The 24,996-nt window shown below is 34.4% G+C and overlaps 2 protein-coding genes across 2 annotated transcripts; both read left to right on the forward strand.

Moving 5' to 3' along the window:
* The first annotated feature begins 3,474 nt into the window (after window positions 1-3,474).
* LOC142636877 (WD-40 repeat-containing protein MSI4-like) lies at window positions 3,475-10,313 on the forward strand. The gene is made up of 15 exons (XM_075811166.1): window positions 3,475-3,856; window positions 4,992-5,055; window positions 5,582-5,668; window positions 5,806-5,868; window positions 6,001-6,066; window positions 6,214-6,288; window positions 6,488-6,563; window positions 6,854-7,079; window positions 7,420-7,501; window positions 7,803-7,876; window positions 8,066-8,177; window positions 8,303-8,377; window positions 9,351-9,418; window positions 9,611-9,710; window positions 9,913-10,313. Exons 1-15 carry the CDS (start codon window positions 3,729-3,731, stop codon window positions 10,006-10,008), a joined length of 1,392 nt encoding a protein of 463 aa, XP_075667281.1. The 5' UTR covers window positions 3,475-3,728; the 3' UTR covers window positions 10,009-10,313.
* Window positions 10,314-18,328: 8,015 nt separating this feature from the next.
* On the forward strand, window positions 18,329-23,548 carry LOC142636105 (transmembrane 9 superfamily member 7). The gene is made up of 7 exons (XM_075810183.1): window positions 18,329-18,611; window positions 19,897-20,061; window positions 20,191-20,300; window positions 20,488-20,596; window positions 20,673-20,785; window positions 21,865-22,015; window positions 22,113-23,548. Exons 1-7 carry the CDS (start codon window positions 18,498-18,500, stop codon window positions 23,268-23,270), a joined length of 1,920 nt encoding a protein of 639 aa, XP_075666298.1. The 5' UTR covers window positions 18,329-18,497; the 3' UTR covers window positions 23,271-23,548.
* Window positions 23,549-24,996: the final 1,448 nt, after the last annotated feature.

The following is a 24,996-nucleotide window of genomic DNA, read 5'->3' on the forward strand; positions in this document are numbered from 1 at the left end:
ACAAATGGAAGATTCCTTATTGGAAAGTCAAAAAAAAGTGGGTGGACTGCTCAATGTAATGGATGACAGCTTTGATTGAAAATGACAATTGAGAGAAAGTTGTGGGGAGATGTCATGCATATAAAGGAACTAAGTTTTCCATTGGTTCATGCATTCAGAGCAAATATATGAACCAAGGGAAATAGTTGGTATCCTCCTTTCACCATAATTCACTCCCCTACTAACCAAACCACTTCTCCCTTACTACCAACTCGGGATCCCATGAGCTTGGACCATGGGTTACAAAGATAATACCTGGTTCTGCTAGATTTTTTAATGCCTTTTGCTGGAAATCTAGATATACACCTTGACTTTCTCAAATATCAGCCAAGGTTCTCTTCTCAAAGCTTCAAAAGGACACATCAAGGTCCTAGGGCGTTGATGTTGATTCATCTTGCTGCATATTATCTGGCCTGACCGAGATCCTTTTTCTTGCTGCATGTCCTCTGGCCTGACCAAGTTTAGGTCATCTTCTTTTATTATTATTATTATTATTATTATTATTATTTCTTTCTTTTTTCTTCTTTTTGGGACTTTGGGCCTTCATGGTCCTTTTTAACTTTATGAATTGGCCATTCTTTTGTTAAGACCCATGGTCTTTCCTTACTTTTCATAGAATGGGTTTTCTTTTTCAAATTTTGGTCCTCAGTAGATAGACATTATGATAATGTAGATATTATAGCGTTTAGTTTTTTTTTTTTTTAGAAGAAATAGCGTTTAGTTCATTTATTTGTAAACAACACAAAAATTTCACATTACCATAATCATTATAATATGATGATTACCTTATTAGATGGTGGTAACTTTATATCTTATAAGGATATCAAATACACCTTTGAAATAACCAAAACATTATATTAAATGTATCTAAAGTTTGGTTTAAAACTCATAATTATCTCCAGGAAAAATTAGAAAAGCGAATAATAAGACTAGAAGTATGTACCATAAGTCTGGAGTGTCTATCGACACCATGACCATTTATTAAAGTGTCGATTGACACTGAGCCTCCAAGTCGGCACTTGAGTCTTAAGAAGCCAAAATGCAACTATTTTGCTTAGTTTTATGATTTGCACTCCTATTTTATCATCGTATGGAATAATTACGAGCTTGATAATTATGAAATGAAAAATCCTCTATAAATAAATAACCACACACATAAAATTGTTTGGATGATAGAAAAGCCCAATATGGCTGAAATAGTAAATCTTGATCACATTCCTCTATTTGCTGCATGACATTGGAAGCAAGCATGATCACGTGGGCAAGTCTGTAATGATGATGGGGTGACCAAATAAGCATTCCATAAGGCAAAGCCAAGTGGTCATTGAAAACATTTCGTAGTTTGACTGTAATTACTGATAGAAAATTGTTTGGAATGTATTAAGACAAAGCCTAAAGATCTCTAGACCTTGATCAAATTCGACATAAGTTTGGGTGTCTAGTTATGGAATTTCCTTGTTATTTGATCAAGTCTAAAGTCTCTGTCTCTCTCTCTCTCATATCCCCCCCCCCCAAAAAAAACATATAAAAATTTCAATCATATCTTTTTAATATGATTGGGTTAGGTTTGGGTTGAAGGTAACGATCAAATCTACACAATGACTTAAATAGAAGAGTAAATTTCACAAACCTACTATGAGGTTTGTGATAATACTAAGTCCAAAACATTTAAAACCCATCAATCTAGTCCTCAAATGACAACTTTGTCCCTAACTTGTAATCTCTCTTCTTTCTCTCTCTCTCTCTCTCTCTCTCTCTCTCTCTCTCTCTCTCTCAACCTAAATCATAAAATACCCATTTAAAAACCCATCTTCTTCGTCTTCTTCTTGCTCGCCTTAGGAGAATTCAATGCCTCTTCGAGCGCCGAAGCCGGTGCTGAAATCTTAGCTTAAGCCTTAAACAACTCATTTGGCAACAAAACCTTATCGATCATATAGATCTTGATCAGCGACTCATTGATCAAAGCATGGTGGTGCTGCTGAATCTCTCTTTTTCTCTCAACTCTCTCCCTCTGACATTCTCTTCTCTTTTCTTTCTCTTAGCTTTCTCCCTCTCATGCCCTGACTCTCTAACTCTCTTTGTCTCGTGATTTTGGGTGAAGGAGGAGCAGTGGTTATGCAATAGGTCGGTGGGTTGTGTTTTGGGTGGAAGTGGATTATGATTTTGGGTAGGTGTGTTGAAGTTTTGTTGTTTGGTTTCGATTTTGTGTTGGTTTTTGGGTGGCATCATGATAGTGGTAGTGGTTCAATTATGATGGTTGTGGGTGTGGGGGCTACGAATGATATGGGTTTGTTCTGTGGTGGGTTTTTTGGGTGGCTATGGGTGTGGGTGATATGGGTTTGCTAAGCAGTGGGTAGGCGGTAGTGGGTGTAAGTAATATGAGTTTGCTAGGCGGTGGGTTTTCTAGGCGACTGTGGGTGTGGGTGATATGGGTTTGTTAGGTGATGGGTTTTGCTAGAGAGAGACAGAGAGAGAGAGAGAGAGTAAAAGTTAGGGACAAAGTTGTCTTTTGATGACTAAATTGGTGGGTTTTAAAATGTTTTGAACGTAGTTAGTATTATCACAAACCTCAGGGTATGTTTGTGAAATTTACCCATCTAGATTGGGTACTTGCTAATCAAGGTGGGATTATGTGTAAATTTTATATGCAACATCCCTATCACATAAGGATGAATCTCACACTTGTTGGATCTATTCCTGAATGAGAGAATGTTGCATACTAACATATTACACAGAAAGTTAACGAGCATAAATTCATAAACTTAGTATGTATAGAGATTCAATTCTTCATTCTAAAACCTTAAGGTTTTATTTTATTTATTTTTTTAATTTTTTTATATCATTTGCCATATTGACTTTTGGGACTACCTTTTGATAGCTTTTATGAACAAAAAATCATGTGACCATCATACCAGTAGTGACATAAATCAATTATTGAATATATTTAATATGAACGCATGATGGTTAAATGATTTTTCCGTCCATAAGAGTTAATAAAAATTAGTTTCAATGTTCAATTTGGCAAATATATATATATTATAGAAAGCCATAAGAAATAATTGAAATCTTAGGAGGTGTTTTGGCAAAAAATAATGTTAATGATCTTTAGGTTAGAATTTTATAATGGAGTAAATTGCAATCAAGAAATGATGTTTATTTATGAAAATGAAAAGAAAATAACAAATCTTTATTTATTTTTAAATATCGGTAAATGTATGTTTTTTTTTATAAAACAAGATAAAATTTTTATTTTAGTATAATCGAAGTGTGCATATTAGAAGTTTCTGACGAAAAGATAAAATTCTAATAACTCTGTTTGATAAAAGATTTTTAATAATGATGGTTAAGTATTTTGAATATACAAATAAATTAAAAAGTGTGGTAAGAATAGGTGAAAACTGGCATTTAAACACCCAGCCAAATTGTCACTCACCTTTGTTCTCCTGTAGGAAACACTGTCGTTTTGTTAAAGCCCTGACAAGTGAGAAACACACAGATTGGTCCATTTTCCACTTCTTACATAAAGAGAGTGAGTGAGAGAGTCTGACAGACGGACAGACCCTACATTTTCATAGGCGGGAAATTGAAACCCACCTCATCAGCTTTGATATATAAAACAAAAGCAGAGCAAGAAGAAGAAGAAGAAGAAAGAGTCTCACAAAGAGAGAATCAGAGAGAGAAAGAGAGAAATGAAAGAGAGAGGGAAAGGAACAGAGCCATCAGTGGATGAGAGGTACACTCAATGGAAATCGCTGGTGCCAGTGCTCTACGACTGGCTCGCCAATCACAACCTCGTTTGGCCTTCTCTCTCTTGCCGGTCTGTACTTACTTCTCTCTAAATCAAAACCCCCCATTACTCTCTCTTTCTCTCTCTTTAGGGTTTCCATTTTTGTTTGATTTTGTTGGGTTAGTGTCTGTTTGGATGCTGGGAAAAGTGTTGGGAAAGCAAAGGAAAAAAAGAAGAAGTAAAAGAGTAAAGTAAAGTAGATTAAAATGATGGGTTTTTGGTTTTATGCTGTTTTGGGTTCTGGGGTTTGATGAAAATTAAAAACAAATTGCAATGTGGGTTCTCCGTACTATTTTGTCTTGAGGGTTTTGTTTGCATTTCAAGGTACTTGCTTTTTATTGTGTAATATTGCCTATAACTGTCTTTGTGGATGCTGGGAAAACCGTAGGGAAATTAAAGGAAAGAAATAGTTGAATTAGATTAAAATGATGGGTTTTTGGTTTTATGCTGTTTTCGGTTCTGGGATTTGATGAAAATTAAGAACGAATAGCAATGTGGGTTGTCCGTACTATGCTCTCTTGAGGTTTTTTTTTTGGGTAGTTAAAGATAATTGCTTTTTATTGTGTAATATTGGCTTTTTTTTTTTTTTTTTGGATGCTGAGAAAATGTGGGAAAAGTAGATGGAAAGTGGAGAAAAGAAAAGTGGGTTTAGAATAAAGTTGTGGGCTTTAGGTTTTATGCTGTTTTGTTCTCTAGAATGTGAAGGAAGATGGGTACTAAACATGCATTTCATTGTTTTTAAGATGTTAAGAATACTGTCTATTTTAAAGAATGTTTGTGAATTTGTAGTACTAAGTTAATTTTTAGATCTGTTTTGGCAGGTGGGAAAATGTGGGTAAAGTAAAAGAGAAATGAATCGTTTGGGATATTTTCTTATGTCTGATTTAATTTCTAAACCATGAATGCAATGGAACGGAAAGTTTGATTGTGGTGGTGCTCAACTACATGTCTCATATCACGCCTATGTAAAAATTTCACTTTATGGGTTTTGATTACATTTGTTACTGTAAATTATTTGGTGGGCATGTGTTTGTCCATATAAATCTTGTAGTTAGGGTTTCTCATATGGAAATGAAATGAAGCTGCTAGGTAACATAACTACACTTTAGTCATGGTTCAAGGTTCAGAAAAAGTAAGCTGATCCTTTACTTGTTGGTATTGATAGATGGGGTCCGCAACTAGAGCAAGCCACATACAAGAATCGCCAACGTCTTTACCTTTCGGAACAGGCAAGATATTTTCTGTCTCTTGCAGTGTTTGAATCTGTTTTTCATTGTTGATTGTTAAGGCATTGTGTTGATTTTGGAATGTTAATTGTAAATCAAAGAAAGAAATTACCAATGAATTTATTTTGTAATTGTGGGAATTGGTTCAATATGTTTGTTCTGGAAAATGAGTAACTCTGAAGTTAAAGTTCAGTAATAAGTTTTTCTAAGAGCTTAACTCTACAATTTTAAAACGTTCTCATAAGTGCCTGGTTAGAAATTTGTTATGCATTCTAGATTACTTATTCCAACCGCCAGATCTTTGCTGCTGTATTTTATTATGTATGATTTGTAGTAAGTTATTAATATTGTTGAACTTGTCATTATTTTCATATTGTGCATTGGTGATTTACTTGCCTGCTCATATGGAGTTGATATTAAGTCACTGTGTGATGTCATTGTCTGTTGTTTGTGCATCATCTTGTTTACTCTGGGATTGTATATGTTGATTTATCCTAGTGGTTTTATCTTTTGTTGTCTTTTTAATCAGACTGATGGCAGTGTTCCAAATACCCTTGTCATAGCAAACTGTGAGGTAGTAAAACCTAGGGTTGCAGCCGCAGAGCACATATCACAGGTGATTTCCCTGATGGAACATGCATTATTCATAATCCCCCTCACCCACTCTTCCATTTGTTTTTGGTGGTGGTTCTGTGAAGATGTTTGCTCATCAGTTGCATTCTCTTGGCATGCTCTGGTTGCTTGATCTTACAGTTCAATGAGGAAGCGCGTTCTCCATTTGTAAAGAAGTTCAAAACTATTATACATCCTGGCGAGGTACATGTGGCTTTTAAAGAAAATTACATTTCTACTTAAAATGGCTGCAAATGAGGATCTTTTAGTCTTACTAGCTATCAAATATCAATGATTACAGTTGTTTTTGTTCTTATTCTTATTATTATTTTGCAGGTGAACAGAATCAGGGAACTCCCACAGAATAGTAAGATCGTGGCCACTCACACTGACAGTCCTGATGTAAGCATTTATCTTCATGTTGCCCTTTTCTTTTAAATGCGGATTATCAAGATTTCAAGGTTTTTAAATCTTGTATTTTGTCTTTGACTATGAAGTTCATAAACTGGGGAAGCTCAATATGCATTAAAGTTTTGAGTTTATGATCAGGTCCTTATTTGGGACGTTGAGGCTCAACCAAATCGTCATGCTGTTCTGGGAGCTACAAATTCTCGTCCAGACCTGGTGCGCGCTGTGCAAATGAAACTCTTTTTGTTATCCTTTTCATGAATGTTTTAATACATTGAAATTTTTTTGTTATTTGTCCTATTTCATTTGCCCCCTTTGTATCTTTATATATATATATATATATATATATATATATATATATATATATATATATATAAGGCAGGCAATTGTTAACTCTAAATGCATTGTCTTACAGATACTGACCGGGCATCAAGATAATGCTGAATTTGCTCTTGCTATGTGTCCTACTGAACCCTTTGTGCTTTCTGGAGGTTGGATTTCTTTTATTATCATTTTATCTAATGTTAGATAGTGTTAGTGTGATGGATATATTTATCTTGTGCCTCTGTCAATGTCAGCTAACTAGCCATGTGTGTGTGTGTGTGTGTGATATTGGGTTTGTAATTGAATAACTTTGCTGCATGTCTATACCCCAGATAATGTCAATATTAAAACTTCTTTGTGATGTTGAACTTGAGTTGATCATCTTCTTCCTCTTTTTAAGTTATGAACTATATCTCCTTTCAAATCATATCATTTGTTGGGGAACTTTCTGTGCCAGGCAAGGACAAGTCTGTAGTTTTGTGGAGTATTCATGATCATATCTCGACTTTAGCAGCAGACACAGGGGCTACAAAGTCTCCGGGGTCTGGTGGCAGCAGCGCTAAGCATGCCTCTAAGGCTGGTGGGACTAATGATAAACCTGCAGACAGCCCTTCTATTGGTCCACGGGGTGTCTACCAAGGGCATGGGGATACCGTAGAAGATGTGCAGTTCTGCCCATCAAGGTGGATTTCATCAATCATAGTCAAATGCATTATATATGGTTTTGTGGTTCTATATTCGTGATTTTTCCACATGGTCTATAACTTATTATCTGTCACATATTTGCAATTATGCATTTAATTTAGTGATTAACATGTTCTTTATTTCTTGTCATTTGACATCATGTAGTGCCTGGGAATAACTCGGGAATTACCCCCATGTAGATATTTCAAGAGAAAATAAAGCTCTACCCTATTTCCTGAATCTTGTGTCTTTTTTATACTTATATTGCACAGGAACTGTAGGTGCTGTTTTTCCCTGATTTTCTGATATGCACTTATTATTTGTTATTTGTGTTAAAAGTGCACAGGAGTTCTGTAGCGTAGGCGATGATTCTTGCCTTATATTATGGGATGCAAGAGTGGGATCTTCTCCAGTTGTCAAGGTTGCAATTCTTCCTCTTTTGTCTATCAGTTTACTGTGCCATGGCAAGCTGTGGTACAATACCAAAGATTTTCTAAGTATGAATTACTGACATATAAAATCTAAATATTCATTTGATTATTCTAATAGGAATTTTATATATTTTCCCGTCTTGATTGTTTTAGGGATCCTTTTTCTTCTCTACAGTGCTCTTTATTGTGCAAGTTTTGTGTTGTAGAATTGAAATTGCTGCTGCCTTCTCTTCTCATGGCTTTGCATTAAATGTTTGATGTGACTCAGTTATTTGGTTGTCATTTGGGCAGGTTGAGAAAGCTCATGATGCTGATCTTCATTGTGTTGATTGGAATCCTCATGACGTAAATTTCATTCTGACAGGGTATTTATTTCTCTCAGGCCTTGCATAATGAAATCAATCTCTTGGACGCTTCACAATGCAGAATGTGTCATGATCTGTGTGCTTTTGTTTCAATGTTTTCTGTTCCTGGACCTATTTGAATTGTCATTTTAAAAAAAATAGTTCATACCGTTATTTGGTTTACTTAAATTTGCTTTGCTTTTCCTATAGGTCCGCTGATGCTACCGTTCGCATGTTTGATCGCCGTAATCTCACCTCTGGGGGTGTTGGATTGCCTGTTCATAAATTTGAGGGTCACAGTGCAGCTGTCCTTTGTGTACAGGTGATAGAAAAGTTTTGGGATTATTTTCTTGGCTTTATGTTACATCATGCCTTTTGTTATATATTCAGGATTAGGACTTTTTTAGTTATTTTTAACAAAAAATAAAAATATGCATTTGTTTTCAGTGGTCTCCTGACAAGTCATCTGTCTTTGGAAGTTCTGCTGAGGATGGCATTTTGAACATTTGGGATCATGAGAAGGTATGAAGCTATAATTTTTCTCTGTACAGCCTTGCTCTCTCTCTCTCACACACACACACGCACACACACACACACATGATCATAAGACAACATATAGATCATATCAAAAAAGAACCAACAATGCTGTGATGGTAAGAGATGGAAACCAATAGATATATGGTGAACTGACAGTAAATGAGGAAAGTTATTTTTCCTATAATGATCAAATGCAGTGTATAAGATGGTTCTACATATGTATGGGTTGATTTGTTGGGGGGGTGGAATATATGCCAAGCCTTCAACCAGATTTCCAGTGTCACAATTTGCCTGTTACAAATGTGGCTTGCATTCACTATTTAATTAGCGAGCAAACTGATTTCCAGAGGTGATTTTGATTATTGATAAGAATTGAGGGTATTTTATTTATTTTTTATTGTTCCAAGTGCTGTTTTTTGCTAATCTCAAGCTTCTCAGGAAGTTTTAGAAGTAATCTGGTTTCGTTCACTGGTATTATTCTTTAGTAGTGAGGGTATCAAATTATCAATCCAATGATCCCTACTACTATGACTGATTATAAGTATTATTCTGTATCACTTTATAATTTTTTACTTTTTGCGTGGATGATTTTAGTCATACATGGGTTTGGACTTTGAAGTATTTCTACTTCAGTGTTACACAAACACCAAAGTGATTCAGAGTGGTTAAGTGAGATTTAATTACTCCAACTAGATCTTCCCTGCTTTCACATCACTCTTGTACCCATTTTTCCCCTTTAATTTTTTTTTTTTTGGGTGGGGTGGGATGGACGATGGTTGTGTTCCCTTTTCTTTTTATAATTTTCAGTTGTATTTCTGTTGAATCTGGCTATAGGAAATTATCAATTTTGTTTATTAGGGTTCGTCCCAATCTGAAATTCATTGCTCAATTCTTGTTTAGTCATTGTTGCATTTATGTTTCTTGTGTTGTGCATGTAACTGATCCTATTGCCTTTCAGGTTGGTAATGTTGGATCAAAAATGCAAAATGTTCCTCCAGGCTTATTCTTCCGACATGCTGGGCATAGGTATGAATTTGTGTATCTTATGTGTGTGATTTGCTATACAAAAGACAAGAAATTTATACAGGTTTTTTTTGGGGGCTGAATTTGGTATTTGTTACTACTTGTTTATTGGATGTTAATGCACTTATCTGCTTTCTGGATGCTTTTTTCTGAAGATTTTGTACACAATACTTGATTTCTATTTTATGCATGTAGGGACAAGGTTGTGGACTTCCATTGGAATGCATCTGATCCGTGGACAATTGTCAGTGTTTCCGATGATTGTGAAAGTACTGGAGGAGGTGGTACACTGCAGGTAATCAATAGAATGTGCTTTTTTTTCTTTCTTTCTTCTTTTCCTTCAGTAGTTTAATAGTGAAAAATATCAGAGGGATGGTGTTTTGCTTGAATAATAATCAACTTGCATGTAAAAATAAAATGTACTTCAAGATATGATAATATTTTGGGTTTATGCTGCTGTACATTTCCTTGATGAAAAAGTGATGGTTCTGGTGCAGATATGGCGGATGATTGATTTGATATACAGGCCCGAGGAAGAAGTTCTAGCTGAATTGGATTCATTCAAGTCCCACATTTTAACATGTTCCTCTTGATGCCTATTTAAAAAGTTGTTCAACTTTCGTTTTCTAGTTTGCTGAAGCTAAATGACTTCCACCTAAAGTTTCCAAACCTTGGTAGTTCAATATTTTGTTGGTTCCGAATTTGGCTATTAAAATATCCTCTCTTTGTCTCTCTGTTCATTAAGGGCAAAACTGAGCTCCTTTTGTGTTATTTGGTCACTGGTACAGTTTAGTCATTTAGCTGGACCTTCATTTCATATACTAGTACTACCCTTGTGTGGGAGTTTTAAACAAATGACATAGCAATTCCTCTTAATTGTTTTAACTCCGTTCATCAACAATATGTCTATTGATACAATGCTTTTATAAAAAATTTCACAACAAATTAAAAGTGGTGATTGGTGCATAATAATAGTATCAGTAGTGGACATGGATGAAAGTGATCTTCAATTACAATAGGCTATGTCAATAATTGTGAAAATATTGTGTCCTTAATACGTTCATGGCATTACTCTTTAGGAAAAAATTGGAAAATAACACCAAGCTCCAAACAATTTTGTTAGTAAGCAACGCTTTTAAATTATTTAGGAAATTAACATCTTGAGTCTTGGAGACTTGAATTTACCATAGCAACTCAAGTCTCATAGACTCGAATTCTAGTGGAACTCAAGTATGAACCACTTGAGTTCTTGCTATGCACATTTAAAGAAAACAGAGATTGAGGAAAAACAAACGCCTGAGGAAGAAGAAAAGGTCTACAACAAATCCTTTGCTTAAAGCCCTTGTCGTTGTCGCTTGGAGCCTTTGCCGCCTGAGTTTAGTGTAAGCCAGCCGCTGTCATCTAGATTCAGTCTGAGCTGAAGGGTGGTTAGGGAGATCTGGGTTTGTGGGCGGAGCAGAGGGCGTGGTTCTTTGTTTTTGATCTCTTTGGGTTCGTTGTTACTGTTACGGGTTTGGGTTTGTTGTTTTTTATCTGCCTTCTTCTTTGTTGATCTGCATCTACTTCTATTTTTTAGTTAATCTCTGCCTTTTTCGTTGCGTTCTTTCTTCTTTGAAGTTCTTTGAATTCTTTGTTCTTTGGCTTCTTTGCTACGTTGTTCTTTGAAGTTCTTTGTTCATTATGGAACTTGAGTTCCACGTGAAAAAATCATAAAACATGAGGCTTTGTAACTCCAGTTCAAAGAGTAAAATTGGTCTCTCAAACTCGAGATGTTAGTTTTTTAAATAGTTTAAAAACGTTCCTAACTAATAAAATTGTTTGAGGTTTGGTATTAGCTTTCAAAATTTTCCTTACTTTTTGGTCAATGCGATGAGTACCAGTAACAAACATTAGAGGCTTTGGAGGGGGGAAAAGCATAGGAAATAAGACGTCAATCCTCTTTGGCCTAGTTATATGTATTCCATCTTTTGTTACTGACATGAACATTTGATCTTCGTTATTTGCTTTCTAGACAACAATGGAATTTAATTTATGAGTTCATCTCCTGTGCCCTTTGAATGGAACACAATGCAAAGGCCTAGTACATAAGAAAGAGTTCTATGAAACGAATGGAACTTGGGCAACTTAAACCATAATATGTACTTAGAAATCTTAAAAGTTTTGTTTAATCTCTCACCTCTCTGCATTTTTCAAGGTTAAGATTACAACTTTCATTGAGGTGGAAAGTATATCAAGAAATAAAATACCCTCCCCATTTTATTTTAAATGTAAGACATCTCACAACTAATTAAAAATAGGAGGAAGTATTTTTTTTTCCTCCATATCACCGGATGTGAGACATATGACATTTATTTGATTTATAAATGTCGTATGTCTTACATCTAAATAAAATTTGAGTAATTTTAAAGGATTCAATGAGAGGGAGTCTTATACCAATCCAATTTCAACTTTTGCTAAAGGCTGAAAGTAGATTAACTTAATCATTTTTGTAATGCATAAATCATATATCTATACTATTATTTAAGGGGCTTCTCCTGTTTGGACCGGTATTTCTTTTTCTCTAAAATACCCCTACAGTCTATGTTTAAGTAGGGGCAAAACTTGGTAAAAATGCTTCTTTAACTTCCACGTAAAACATTATCTACAAAATAGGACCATACACCCAGTACACTCACGTTGGTACAAATGCATAACATTCATCACACTCTTAGGGTTTTTTGTGATTTGGAAAATGTGTAGTATTCCCAATTTATAATGAATGAAAATTATTAACATTTACCCAAAAAAAATAGAAGAGTACGCGTGCTTAGAGGCTAGTAATATTTATTGGAAGTAGAACAAAATTCTTGTTAGTGATCACATGTGGATATTTCATGCCCTGCAAGTGCCATTGGAATTCCCCGAATAGGGTAGGGATAACTTGGGCTTGAAATCTTATCTTCCGAATTTTTTTTGAAAGGGGTGGGGGGGGGTTGGGTGGGAGGGGGAAGATAAAAGAGGGAAAGGAAAAATGAGGATAGCATATTCCTTAATCCTTTACCATCTTGCAATAGAAGTATGAGTTAATGGTTGTTTAGCACGTGAAAAAATTTATGTAAATCTCACACAAATTGTATAGGGAAAATAATATTAATTTTATTCAATACTTGAAATATAGTTGTAAGGGCGCGGTTTGGATCCTAAGCCCAAAAGCCAATAGGATTAAGGCCCAATGAGCCCAACACAATGAATTTGTAGAGAGTGGGTTGAAAACTAGGCTTTAATAAGTTGGATAACAATTATAGTGGATCTAGATGACAAGAAAAACCAAGATAAACAGGTTTTATGCAAAGTAATCTTCCTCTGCAAAGTCCGAGGAGAATAGCTCTTGTATATATCTCTCTTAAACTTGATTACAATTTCAGTTTTTGTTGTTATAGTGTTTTCTCTACAGATTCTCAGATGTCCCCTTTGTAATGGAGTCTTTCTTCCTTATATTCCCCTGTTTTGCTTCATCTCCATCCTTCACGTGTAGGTCAAGTTGCTTGCTTTGATCTTGTTCCATCAGCACATTCATGAAGTCTTAGAGGTAGCTGTAAGGCTGAATATCACTATTCAAGTATCACCTCCACATTAATGCGGTCAGAGAGTTAGTTGCAGATCGTTCAATGCGGTGGTAGCAGCTTTCTCTTAGGTATTTCTTAGCTTCCCTTTCTCTTATTCCCTCATGATATTTATCTTTATCAGTAAAATCCTCTGGAGTGTTGCTCTTGATGACAGATCAAACCTTCTGACCTCTGCTTTGCTTAGCCGAAGAGGCATTCCTCCTCGGACTACCTTCTCAAACCTTCATGGCCAAAATCCTTCCATAATTCACTGATTCGTACTTCTTTGGTAACATCTACTTATCCTTAAACTACTAAATGTCCTGAGACAAAGCCCATGGCCCAATATACATTCTTGGGCCTTTCATCTCTACAATAATTATAGAGGATGTTCTTTTATTAAATGGTTATCACATAATTGATATATTATTTTAGTTAAAAAGAGGATGATAAAAAGACACTCTGTATCATCTCATATGTAAATATATGCAACCGTAATGGTTCAATTATTTTATATATATATATATATATGTTGTAAGTGCACAATTGCACCTGGACCCAAGAACAGTTACGGGCTCAGGCCCAATGAGCCTTAAACAATATGAATTTGTAGAGTGTGGGCTTGAAACCCAGGTTAGAAGTATGTGAGGATTAAATGACAAGCCAAAGATTGCAAACACTCAAAAAATAATGGAGAATATTGTAAATCAACCTCCTCGGATGTAAGCCAAGAGTTGTTATTATATTATCCTTTTCCCTTTTTTCTTTTCCTCTTTCTCTTACAAAGAAGTTCCTCCCCTCTTTTGTGTTCTAGGTTGCCCATTAAATACTCCTCTTTTTGATACTTTGTACACGTGTTGTCTTATCTCCCCCTTAGCCTAGATATTTCTTTTCTCAGTGCCTTTGAATAGTAACCAGAAGTTTCCCTTCCACTGTTCAGGTGTCACCTCCCCATTAATGCGGCCAGGGTGGTAGGTGCAGGGTCTTTAATGCGGATGTGGCAGCCTTTATCCTTGGTATTTCTCTAGCATCGATGCTTCTAGGACATTCAAGGGTTCACCCCCTTTTACCATTGGTCTTCATCGTGTCATTCCCTAACCTTTACAATGAAGTCCCGGAATCTCCGATGTCCGTCCGAGGGGAAAAACCATCCTCGGCTATACCCTCGGATCCTCGGCGAATGGGCCGACCCGTAGTACTACCAAGTTCTAAACCCAGGAGCAGGTCGGCCTTCCTTAGCATGGTCCAGAGGCCCATATACCCAGCAGGATCTTTTTACTCCCCACATATGTGATAAAGTAATACCCTATTTTAACCATTCATAAAAAAAAACCCTATTTTAACCATTTGAATTAAACAAGTATGATACAGAAAATAAATAAATAAATAAACATATTGTAAAATTCTCCATCATATTACTAGAAGCCAAATAACCATAAATTCTAATACATGTGGCTTCATGAGGACATCAATCATCATCCTTTACTTCAACGCATAGTTTATTATGATATTTTAAATACTTTTTATTCATTTTTATTAATTAAAATGTTAGAACTCGTAGGATCGAAAGGATATTTTGTATGAACTGGAGTCTAAAATTCCATTATTATTATTATTATTTTATATTTGAACCTCTAGAGTGTTTTGGCTAAATATTGCTCAAATTAGAGTCTATAAGCTATGTGTATACTGTTTAAAGTTTTTTTTACTAAATGAGGAGAGAAGTGAAATTTGGTACCATGACTATTGAATTACTTAGAAAAGTGGCACTAGCTGTGCTGTTTTTTTCAAGGGAGAGGAGAAAGAATGATGCGACATATGAAAGAAGAGAGAGAAAATGAATTTGGCATTCATGGTGCCACATTTGCTACCCAATTTTTGTGTTTGCCTGTGCTTGAAAATGGAGAGAGGAGGAAGAAAAAAATGTTGGATAAAAGTGGAAAGTGGCATACTAGGTGCCAAAATAGGGGAGAGAAAATTTGTTGCAAATATGGCACCCTAGGTTCCAAAATAGGTGAGACAACGAGAGGAGATATACTTACCTTGTTAGTCAATTTTGCATATTTTATTTGATAGGAATAATTTCTATATACAAAACTACACTTATCACACGTGCTTTGCATTTGCGATGAGGCTCTTTTTTTATTTTTGAGTTTAGTGTTATAATTTTCTATTCTAATGTCATAAATTGTAGAGGCTCGTCAATCAGAAAATTTCCAATGGTATAAAATTAGCAATTTAGTTTGGGCATTTGAGGTCAAAAAATTTGTAAGTAAATAAAAATTGAAGTAAATAACCATAGAGACTCAAACAATAAAAATTGACTAATGACCTTGTTTTTCAAGGAAATCTCCCCTTATTTGAATCTCTTATTTTCATGTCTTCATGTACAAACCAATTCCTATAAAATAAAGTTACTAATTACACTCTTTTAAGTTTCAAATTCTGTAGTTCAAAGTTACAAAATTACAAAAATAATGCCAAAGAAAAAAAAAAACTATTTGACACATGTGTCTCTACTCATAAAATGGATGAATACAACAAATAATAACTTCTAATGAGAATTAAAAGGATATAAAAAAGGGTAAGAAAATGGTGTCATCCCTTGACCATTTTTCATCGTTTGACTTTGATCCCATTTGATCCTTAGTTTTTTAGTTTTGCCCCCCATAAAACCAGATATACAACAACGACAACTGCTCCAATAACCCTTAATATAGTCATATACAATTTTTATTATTCCAGAAAATTTTCCTACAATTTTCTTAACAAATAAATCAAACCCCTCATACAACAATCAAATCATATGAGCAATAATCGAAAAAAAAAAAAAACAGAATTAAGAATGACCTGGAAGGGAAGGACTACACCTTCTTATAGAGAAAGAGAGATTTTTTTTTTTTTTAGGTGTTAAAGTTTCAAATTGTAAAGAAAAATTGTAACTATCTTATCTTTTGATAATTTTTTTTAAAAATAGTATCTATTACTGTATTTGTTTTTAGAGATAGTTATGGTATTTTGGTAGGATTATTTTTCGTTATATTTATTTAGAAACTTTTTTTTTCCTTGTATTCAAAATGATAATTTTTAATTTTTGTTTTTGTTTTTTGTTTAGTTAAGCCTATCTAATTGATGTGATAATTGTATGGAGTGGAATAAGAATGAGTAGTTTTTTTTTTTTTGTGGAAGAACCGAAGAAGTAACCGTGTATGTAATTGATTTTTCCCCCCTTTTAGATAGATGTAATTGAAGTATTTGAATTCAAATAGATAACAAATACATTCTATATATAAAAAATATAACAAGTACAAATAGCTAGGAATCATTTGGAAGAAGTAAACGTGTATGTAATTGAAAGTTTTTTTTTGGATAGATGTAAATGAAGTATCTAATTCCAAATAGATAACAAATACATTTCATTAAGAAAAATGAAGAAGATAACAAATACAAATAGGAATCAGATTTTTTTTGGAAGAAGTAACCGCAGATGTAATTGAAGATTTAAAAAAAAGAAAAAGATAACAAATACAAATAGGAATGATGATTTTTTTTGGAAGAAGTAACCGTGTATGTAATTGTAGTTTATTTATTTATTTATTTTTTGATAGATGTAATTGAAGTATTTGAATTCAAATAGATAACAAATACATTCCATAAAAAAAAAAGATAACAAATACAAATAAGAATCAATTTTTTTTGGAAGAAAAAACCGTGTATGTAATTGAAGTATTTTTTTTATAGATGTGATTGATTTCTTTTTGATAAGATAATTGAAACATTTGAATTCAAATAGATAACAAATACAGTTAATAATCATACATTTGAATTCAAATGAGTGATGAGAATAACAATTTTTTTTTTCTTTTGTACATGAGATAGTATTACTCTTTTATCATTTTTTGGCTTTTTTGTAGGAAAAAAAAATTAAACTAAACAATATGTTATTTTAAAATTTATATGAGGATATTTTAATATGCCAAAAACTAAAAACGAAACTGAGGAATCTGTTATTAGTAGAATAGAAGATAGATGTACTTTGATAAGTATAATAAATTACGAGTCCCCATTAGTTTGTGCATTACATCATGTATTTGGTGAGATATTTGAGTGCTTGACTCCATTAAAAATACTAATAAATGCATTTAGCCTAAAAGTCTTTTTTTTTTTTTTTTGAGGGGACACTTTAGACTTAAGAATAGCCAAACGCTTCATTAATTTAGGATAAGAAAATGTCCACAAGTCATTAGCCTCACTTGAGAGCTGGAACTAGGCAAACAATTCGATTAATATGGGACCAAAATATTTTCTCAACCATTTAGGTTTTTTTTTTTAAATTATAAAATTATTTTTATATATATATAATTTTTTTAAAAAATAATTAGAAAGTAATACAATTATGAAGCCCCTTCAGACTTTGACATGAGTGTTAATTTAGTTTAGATTTTTTGATTTAAACGATTACTCCCAATACATTAAGCCCGTAATAAATTAGACAACATTTTCATATCACATTATGAATGCACGATAATAAAATTAAGTAAATCATGTGATCAAATGTGTTATTTTTTAATGAAAAATATTAAGAAAATGCTTAATTTGTTACAAACTAAAGTGCAATAACTATGAAAGGATTATAGGTCCGTTTGGATAGAACTTATTACTGAAAACTGAAAAATGAAAACATTGTAACAAAATAATTTTTAAATGTGTGAATAGTGATGCAGGACCTATTTTTAATAAAAAAATTAATAAAAAAGTACATGTACAGTGCGCGCACTGCGCATATTTCCCCAGCAGCTGCAGCAGAAACCAAAAAAAAAAAAAAAAGCAAAGCGTGAAAACGCAGCATTTATAATCTCTATCCAAGCGCTACCTAATTGTTATTATTAGTCCAAATAACAAGATTAACACTCACATTAAAATTTATTAAAAGCCAAAAAAATAAAATAAAAAACTAATGGAAAATCATGCCTAAAGTTTATAAACTGTTTCTTATTAAATAGTATTAGATTTTTTTATTTTATTCAAGGTAGAAATTATATTTTAACTTTATTTTACTAGTTTTATTTAAGTGTATATGTATGTGAATAATTTAAAATCTTACTATTGTCTTCTACATTTTACAAACACTTATATTTAAGATTTTTTTCTACCTTCAAAGTAAAAAAAAAAAAATATATATATATATATTATTGTAAACTTTTAATTTTATCGATTAAAGTAATAGATTTATGAAAATCAGCTCAATTTGAAGCAAAGAAAAATGGTAAATTATTAATAATAAAAAAATATTGCGAAAATTTTCTGTTCTTCTAGATTTTCTCAGTGAAAGTGAAACCGTGCAAGTAATAATTGCAAAATCCGGTCTCCTCTCTCTCTCTCTAAAAAACCTCAAACCCCATCTCCTCTCTCTCTCTCTCTAAAAAAACCTCAAACCCCATCTCTCTGTCGCTCCCCGTGGCTCTGAGCACAAACAGAAGAAGAAGAAGAAGAAGAAAATGGGTACACTGTGTGGCCTTACAGTGACCACAATTCTCTTGTTTTTTCTCCTCTTCGTCTCTCTATCTCACTCCTTCTACCTTCCTGGCGTTGCTCCTCGCGATTTCCAGACTGTATGTTCCCTCATAATCCAAACCCACTTCTCAAAATCTGTGCTTTATTTCATTCTTTCACCTCTCATTGCTTGCTTTCTTGTGTAGTTCTTTTTTTGGGGTTTCTTTATTTTATGTGTTTTTTTTTGTATTGTTTGAGTTCTCTTTGCTTTATGTGGGGCAGTATTGGATCTGGGTTTTTGAGTTTGATCTAATTTTATGTTGTTTTGGATCTGTGGGATTGTTTTTGAGCTGTTTTTGGATTATGGGTTTTGTTTGGATCTGGGTTTTTGTTGAAATTTAGATCAAAGTTTTGATTTTTGGGAATTGGGAATGTGACTTGGGTGTCTGTAATTTTTTTTTTAAGGTTTTGATTGGTGTTGTTGGGTTGTTCTGGTTTGTGGGTCTAGAAAATGATGGATTGGTTTGATCTATGTGTCTGTTTGGGTTGCACTCAAGGCCTTGTTTAATGTTTCTATTGGTTGAAAGTTAGATATGTTGGATAGCTCATGTGTGTGTATCTATGGGCATGTTTGGATTGCACTTAGAGGCTATGTCTAATGACTCTATTGGTGGAAAGTTTGAAATTTTGAATAGCTTGTGTGTGCATGAGATAGCCAATGTGATCAAGTATACGATGCGAATTGCAAAGTGATCCAAGATAGGATATTATATAGGTGGTTGGAATGTTTCACTACAGGATTGAATATAGCTTGGATTGCATTTTGGATCTCCTAAATATGTTTGAAAGTTTTTGTTGAGATTTACATAATATTAGCTGCCATTCTGATTGCGAAGGTTTATAAAAATTGGTGCTATAATCACTATGGGTATAATGATATTAGTTTCAGTCTTTATAAAGATCTCATTTTTCCAAGTGTTTACCATCTCTATGATGATTAGAGGCCAGCTCAGGAAGTACTATTTGTTCAAATATATTACACAAAAAGTGTAAATGAAAGACAATTGATTCAAGTTACATGAACATGAAGTTCAACTGTACATTGAGCTGAACTCTTGAACCATATTTTGTTTTCTATCTTTTACATCACATAAAGAAGTATCCTTCTTTGTAGGAAAAGTTTGTGAATTTGGTAATGATTTGATTGGAGATTCATGATTATTTCTTATTAACCTCACTGCACTTTATAGCTTATAACGATTTTTTTTTTTTGGGGGGGGGGGGTGTTTATATATTTTTACTTCATTGGAAAAGAAAAGGGCTGGGCCTATGTATTTGATTTCCTTGCAGTAATTTTTTTTTCTCATAAATTTCTTATAAATTATTATTGTCTACTTTGAACAGGGAGACCCCTTGCCAGTCAAAGTGAACAAATTGTCATCTACTAAAACGCAACTTCCATATGACTACTACTATCTAGACTATTGTAAGCCTGCCAAGATTGTGAACAGTGCTGAAAACTTGGGGGAAGTTCTTCGAGGTGACCGCATTGAGAATTCTGTCTATACTGTGAGTATCTTTTACCTTTTTTCTGTATTAGAAATCTGAATAGGAAAAAACCTTTTCATTTACTTATTTCAGTTATTGTTTCATTGTCTATTGACTCTTGTTTGACTAAATTTATGAATTTTACGCCAGTTCCAAATGAGGAAGGAGCAATCATGTCAAGTAGCCTGTAAAAAAAAGCTTAATGCTGAAACTGCTAAGAATTTTAAGGAAAAAATCGATGATGAGTATCGAGTTAACATGTAAGTCGATGAACTGGCTGTATATTGTTCATGAAGTCTGCAGTTTTTCTAATTTGCATTAGTATCTTTTAGTTTTCCATTGTGGGTTTTAAGGATTTTAATTATTTTCCTAAGTGAAAGGCATTAATTTATATAGAATGTTTAGTATATTCCTCTTTTTTCTGAAATCTCCAGAATGCACTTGCAGGATTTTAGATAACCTTCCAGTTGCTGTCCTTAGACAGAGGAGGGATGGAATTCAGTCAACAACTTACGAACATGGTTTCCGTGTTGGGTTCAAAGGAAACTATGCTGGGGTATGCTTCAGAAGCAACTTATTATTTTAGGGTTTTTGTGTGTTTATTCTATCTTAAACATTTGTTTCTTTTACAGAGCAAAGAGGAGAAATATTTCATTAATAACCACTTGAGCTTTAGAGTCATGTATCACAAGGATCTTGAGACTGATTCGGCTAGGATTGTAGGGTTTGAGGTTACTCCAAACAGGTGTGAGACTCTTTTCCTCTTTTTTTGTTTTTGATATATGGTTTGTGTGAACAATGACTTAAAGGCAAATCAGCTGCTAGTTCAGATTCTCAAAATACAAATGTAGTAGATGGAAAAGAAACAATACTGGTCACATTTTGGAGGGTCCTTTTGTTGCAAAGTGTGGGGTTTTTGCTTGGGAATATATTTTCCCAGTTATTAGGTGTAGACAGATGTAAATTCAATAATTAAATTGAGAAACGTACATGTTTTCATCTGATGTATTTGACAAAAAAGGTGGACCGTGAATGAGCTATCATGGCACCTACTCCCCTTGTTAGAGTAAAGTGGAGGGTGGGGTAGTCGGTTCCACTTGGTGTGTAAGTACATAGAAAAGTGAACTGCTTAGATGATCTTACCAAGAGACAAATATTCTAAATCCACTACATCATCATAAAGAAGGGCTGAACTAGTGAAGAGTTGTCTATGGATTGAAATGTTTTGATTTTTTTCTCTGCTTTTTTACACCTATGGTTTGAGCTAGTCTTACTCCCAGAACTTGTCAGATGCTGGCAGTGCTGTTTGCGTTATATTCCTTTGCTTCATTCTGCTTCTTTGGTGTAGAACTTGGACGTTTCTTCTGATATTAAAGAGTTACTGTGGGAAACTGGGAATTTATTTTTATTTTTTTGATAAGTAACTGGGGGAATTTTATATGAGATGCTTGTATATGTTGCTTGTTTTTGTGCTACATGCTGTAACTTTTTCTGCAATGGCCTGAAAATTATAGAAAAGATGAAATGTAGAAGCTCCCTTGTAATTTCATACATTCAAATTGATTTAAAAGAATGATACCAATTTAGATTTTAAAAGAATAATGCCAATAAGTTTAAAGAAAATAGGAATTTTTAGAAAATGCCCACAAAGTGCATTTGTAAGTTGTTATGACTGGCTTATTTATGTTCTTATGTACTTGGGTAACACCCTTTCAGCCTTTTAATGAAATTTTACTTGTGTGTGTGTGTATATATATATATATATATGTAAAGCTTATTTATGTTCTTGTCATCTCTTTTGACTCTTGTAAATACTGTAAACAGCATTAATCATGAATACAAGGATTGGGATGATAAGAACCCTCAATTAGCAACGTGCAACAAAGACACTAAAAATTTAGTGCAAGGTAATGTTGTTCCACAAGAAGTTGAGACAGATAAGGAGGTTGTTTTTACATTTGATGTTTCCTTTAAGGTACTCGCTCATCAAATCCTTGCCTATGTCTCTCTTCCATCTCAACTCCTTCCCTTGTATAATACATTTAACTAACCTGTGTTGGTCTTTTTCTCAGGAAAGTGATATCAAGTGGGCATCTCGATGGGACACATACCTCCTCATGAATGATGATCAGATCCACTGGTTCTCCATCATAAACTCTCTGATGATTGTCCTTTTCCTTTCTGGCATGGTGGCCATGATCATGATGAGAACTCTGTACAGAGATATTGCCAATTACAATCAATTGGACACCCAAGATGAGGCTCAGGAAGAAACAGGATGGAAACTTGTCCATGGAGATGTTTTCAGGGCACCGATCAATTCTGGTTTACTTTGTGTTTATGTTGGTACAGGTGTGCAGATCTTTGCAATGACACTTGTGACAATGATTTTTGCATTGCTTGGGTTCTTATCTCCTTCCAACCGAGGGGGGCTTATGACTGCCATGGTTCTGTTGTGGGTTTTCATGGGCTTGTTAGCTGGTTACTCCTCAGCACGCCTGCACAAGATGTTTAAGGGCACAGAGTGGAAAAGGAATACCTTGAAAACTGCATTTATGTTTCCTGGCATTCTTTTCTCAGTATTTTTTGTTCTGAATGCCTTAATTTGGGAGGAGCGATCTTCTGGGGCAGTGCCCTTTGGAACAATGTTTGCTCTTTTCTGCTTATGGTTTGGTATATCAGTGCCCTTGGTCTTTGTGGGTAGTTACTTGGGATTCAAAAAACCAGCCATTGAAGACCCTGTGAAGACTAACAAAATCCCCAGACAAGTACCAGAGCAGGCATGGTACATGAAGCCAGTCTTCTCTATACTCATTGGAGGCATTCTTCCATTTGGGGCTGTTTTCATTGAGCTCTTCTTCATCCTAACATCAATATGGCTAAACCAGTTCTATTACATCTTTGGCTTCCTTTTTATAGTCTTCGTTATCCTTCTAATCACTTGTGCAGAGATAACAGTTGTGCTCTGCTACTTCCAGTTGTGTAGTGAAGACTACCACTGGTGGTGGAGATCATACCTGACTGCCGGCTCCTCTGCCCTCTACCTGTTCCTTTACTCTGTCTTCTATTTCTTCACCAAGTTGGAGATCACAAAGCTGGTTTCAGGCATCCTTTACTTTGGGTACATGGTAATTGTATCCTATGCATTCTTTGTCTTGACGGGAACCATTGGCTTCTATGCAAGCTTTTGGTTTGTTCGAAAGATTTATTCCTCTGTTAAAATCGACTGATCTAAAGATGCAAAAAGAGGTGATGAGGATGAGGATGAATTCCAGACCACAACAGGAAGCACAGAAGGGATAAAGCTTAAATTGAAAACTATTTCGCAATCTCTTCAAAACCTTGTCTATGTTGACGGTAGCATGGTGCTTGGCCTGTTATTTTTTTTACACCTTTGTTAATGTCATGAACAGTAGCTTAGTAGTTTTCTTGCAAGAAGCTTGAGTAGTGACTAAAGTGTGGATACTTACATAATATCCATATGGTTACAACTGATCTTTGATGTGTCTCAAGTGGTTTGATTTCTTGTTATCTGATAAGGAGCACGTATAATTGATATTTTAGAAATCAAATAATGCAGCTCTAGAGGCAATAGGTAATGTATCTTTGTTGCACCTGCATTGTTGTGAATTGTAGTTTGTAATAATTAAATATTCCTTGATTTTCTGGCCCTTGACCCCTTAAACTATGACTGGTGGCTGAAAGACCAACCACCAAGACAATATTTACAAATTATCAACCAAAAAAAAAACAAGAAGGCTAACAAGCTCATTGGTGCACTAAAAAATAAAGTCTTTTTTGATGGTTGAATAAGTGATCTGAGGTTTAACTCCATCAGGAGTGGATGTTATAGTTTGAAATTCTGTCTTAAAAAAAATTGCCATTTATGTTAACATCAACTATAGTGAGGAGGTTCAGGATGAATCTGTTGTGCGATTTTTGAAGGAGACTCAAACTCCATAGCCATAGCAATCTATGCTAGCCCAGTCTGAAGTGAATTGGGCTAAGTCTAAACAATGAAACAATCATGGTTGAAATAAGACGTATACACTTTTGTATGTTGGGTTTTCTGCTTTGTAAATAGATAGGCTAATAACCTAGCCCATAACTTATTTCTAGGACTGCCCATTGGGCCATTGTAGTGTGGATGGGCTGATTTCCACTCCTCTACCCCCTTTGAATATTCTCCCCCTAGGGAGGGATGAACTGGGCCCATGCCCCTCCTTTTGATGTAATAAATTTCTCCTTCATTCCAAAGGAAAAAAGAAGTTGACTTTGGGAGAGGAAGGTGCATAGTAGGACAAATTGGTGAACAATTTGAAGTTATCCTAAAAAATAAGATAAGGTTTGTCCCTTTCACATAGGAGGGGTCATGTATGTAAGTCTCATAAGGTTATCTACCTATAAATACGAGCCTAGAGATGAGGTTGTGGGCGTTCCTTCATATGAGTTGAACCATAACCTAATCTCAACCCACCTAGTGCACCAATTGTTTCAAATAGTGGGAGGAAATAGACCTTAAGTCAAATTAGTATATCACATCGTTGTGCCCAAAAATTTGAACTTGAGATATATGTACCATGACAAGTCCAACCTTTAGATGGTGAGTAGGATTCTGCTATGGCTTAGACTTCGGACAACACCAAAAGGAGATTGCATTGCACGTGGATAACAATATAAGAAGATAAGGATGCAGGTTTTCAAGTTGAATTCAAATAAAGCTCTTGAATTTCATATAAGCTTCTGCAGTAGATCTGCAGTAGTTTAGGATGAGAATTTCTGCAATATATTAGCATTAGGATTAGCATTTCTATTTCAATTCAAATACGACTTGGATCTTATGTATTAGGACTTTGTTGTGATGAGTATTATCTCTTCACTAGTATTTATGTAAGTAAAAATTATTAATGAAGCAAGTAGAAATTAAATTATAAACTCTATCATCCCTCTCAAGTT

This window comes from Castanea sativa, chromosome 5 (assembly GCF_040712315.1).
Source record: "Castanea sativa cultivar Marrone di Chiusa Pesio chromosome 5, ASM4071231v1".
In the NCBI taxonomy this organism is placed as follows: Eukaryota; Viridiplantae; Streptophyta; class Magnoliopsida; order Fagales; family Fagaceae; genus Castanea; species Castanea sativa.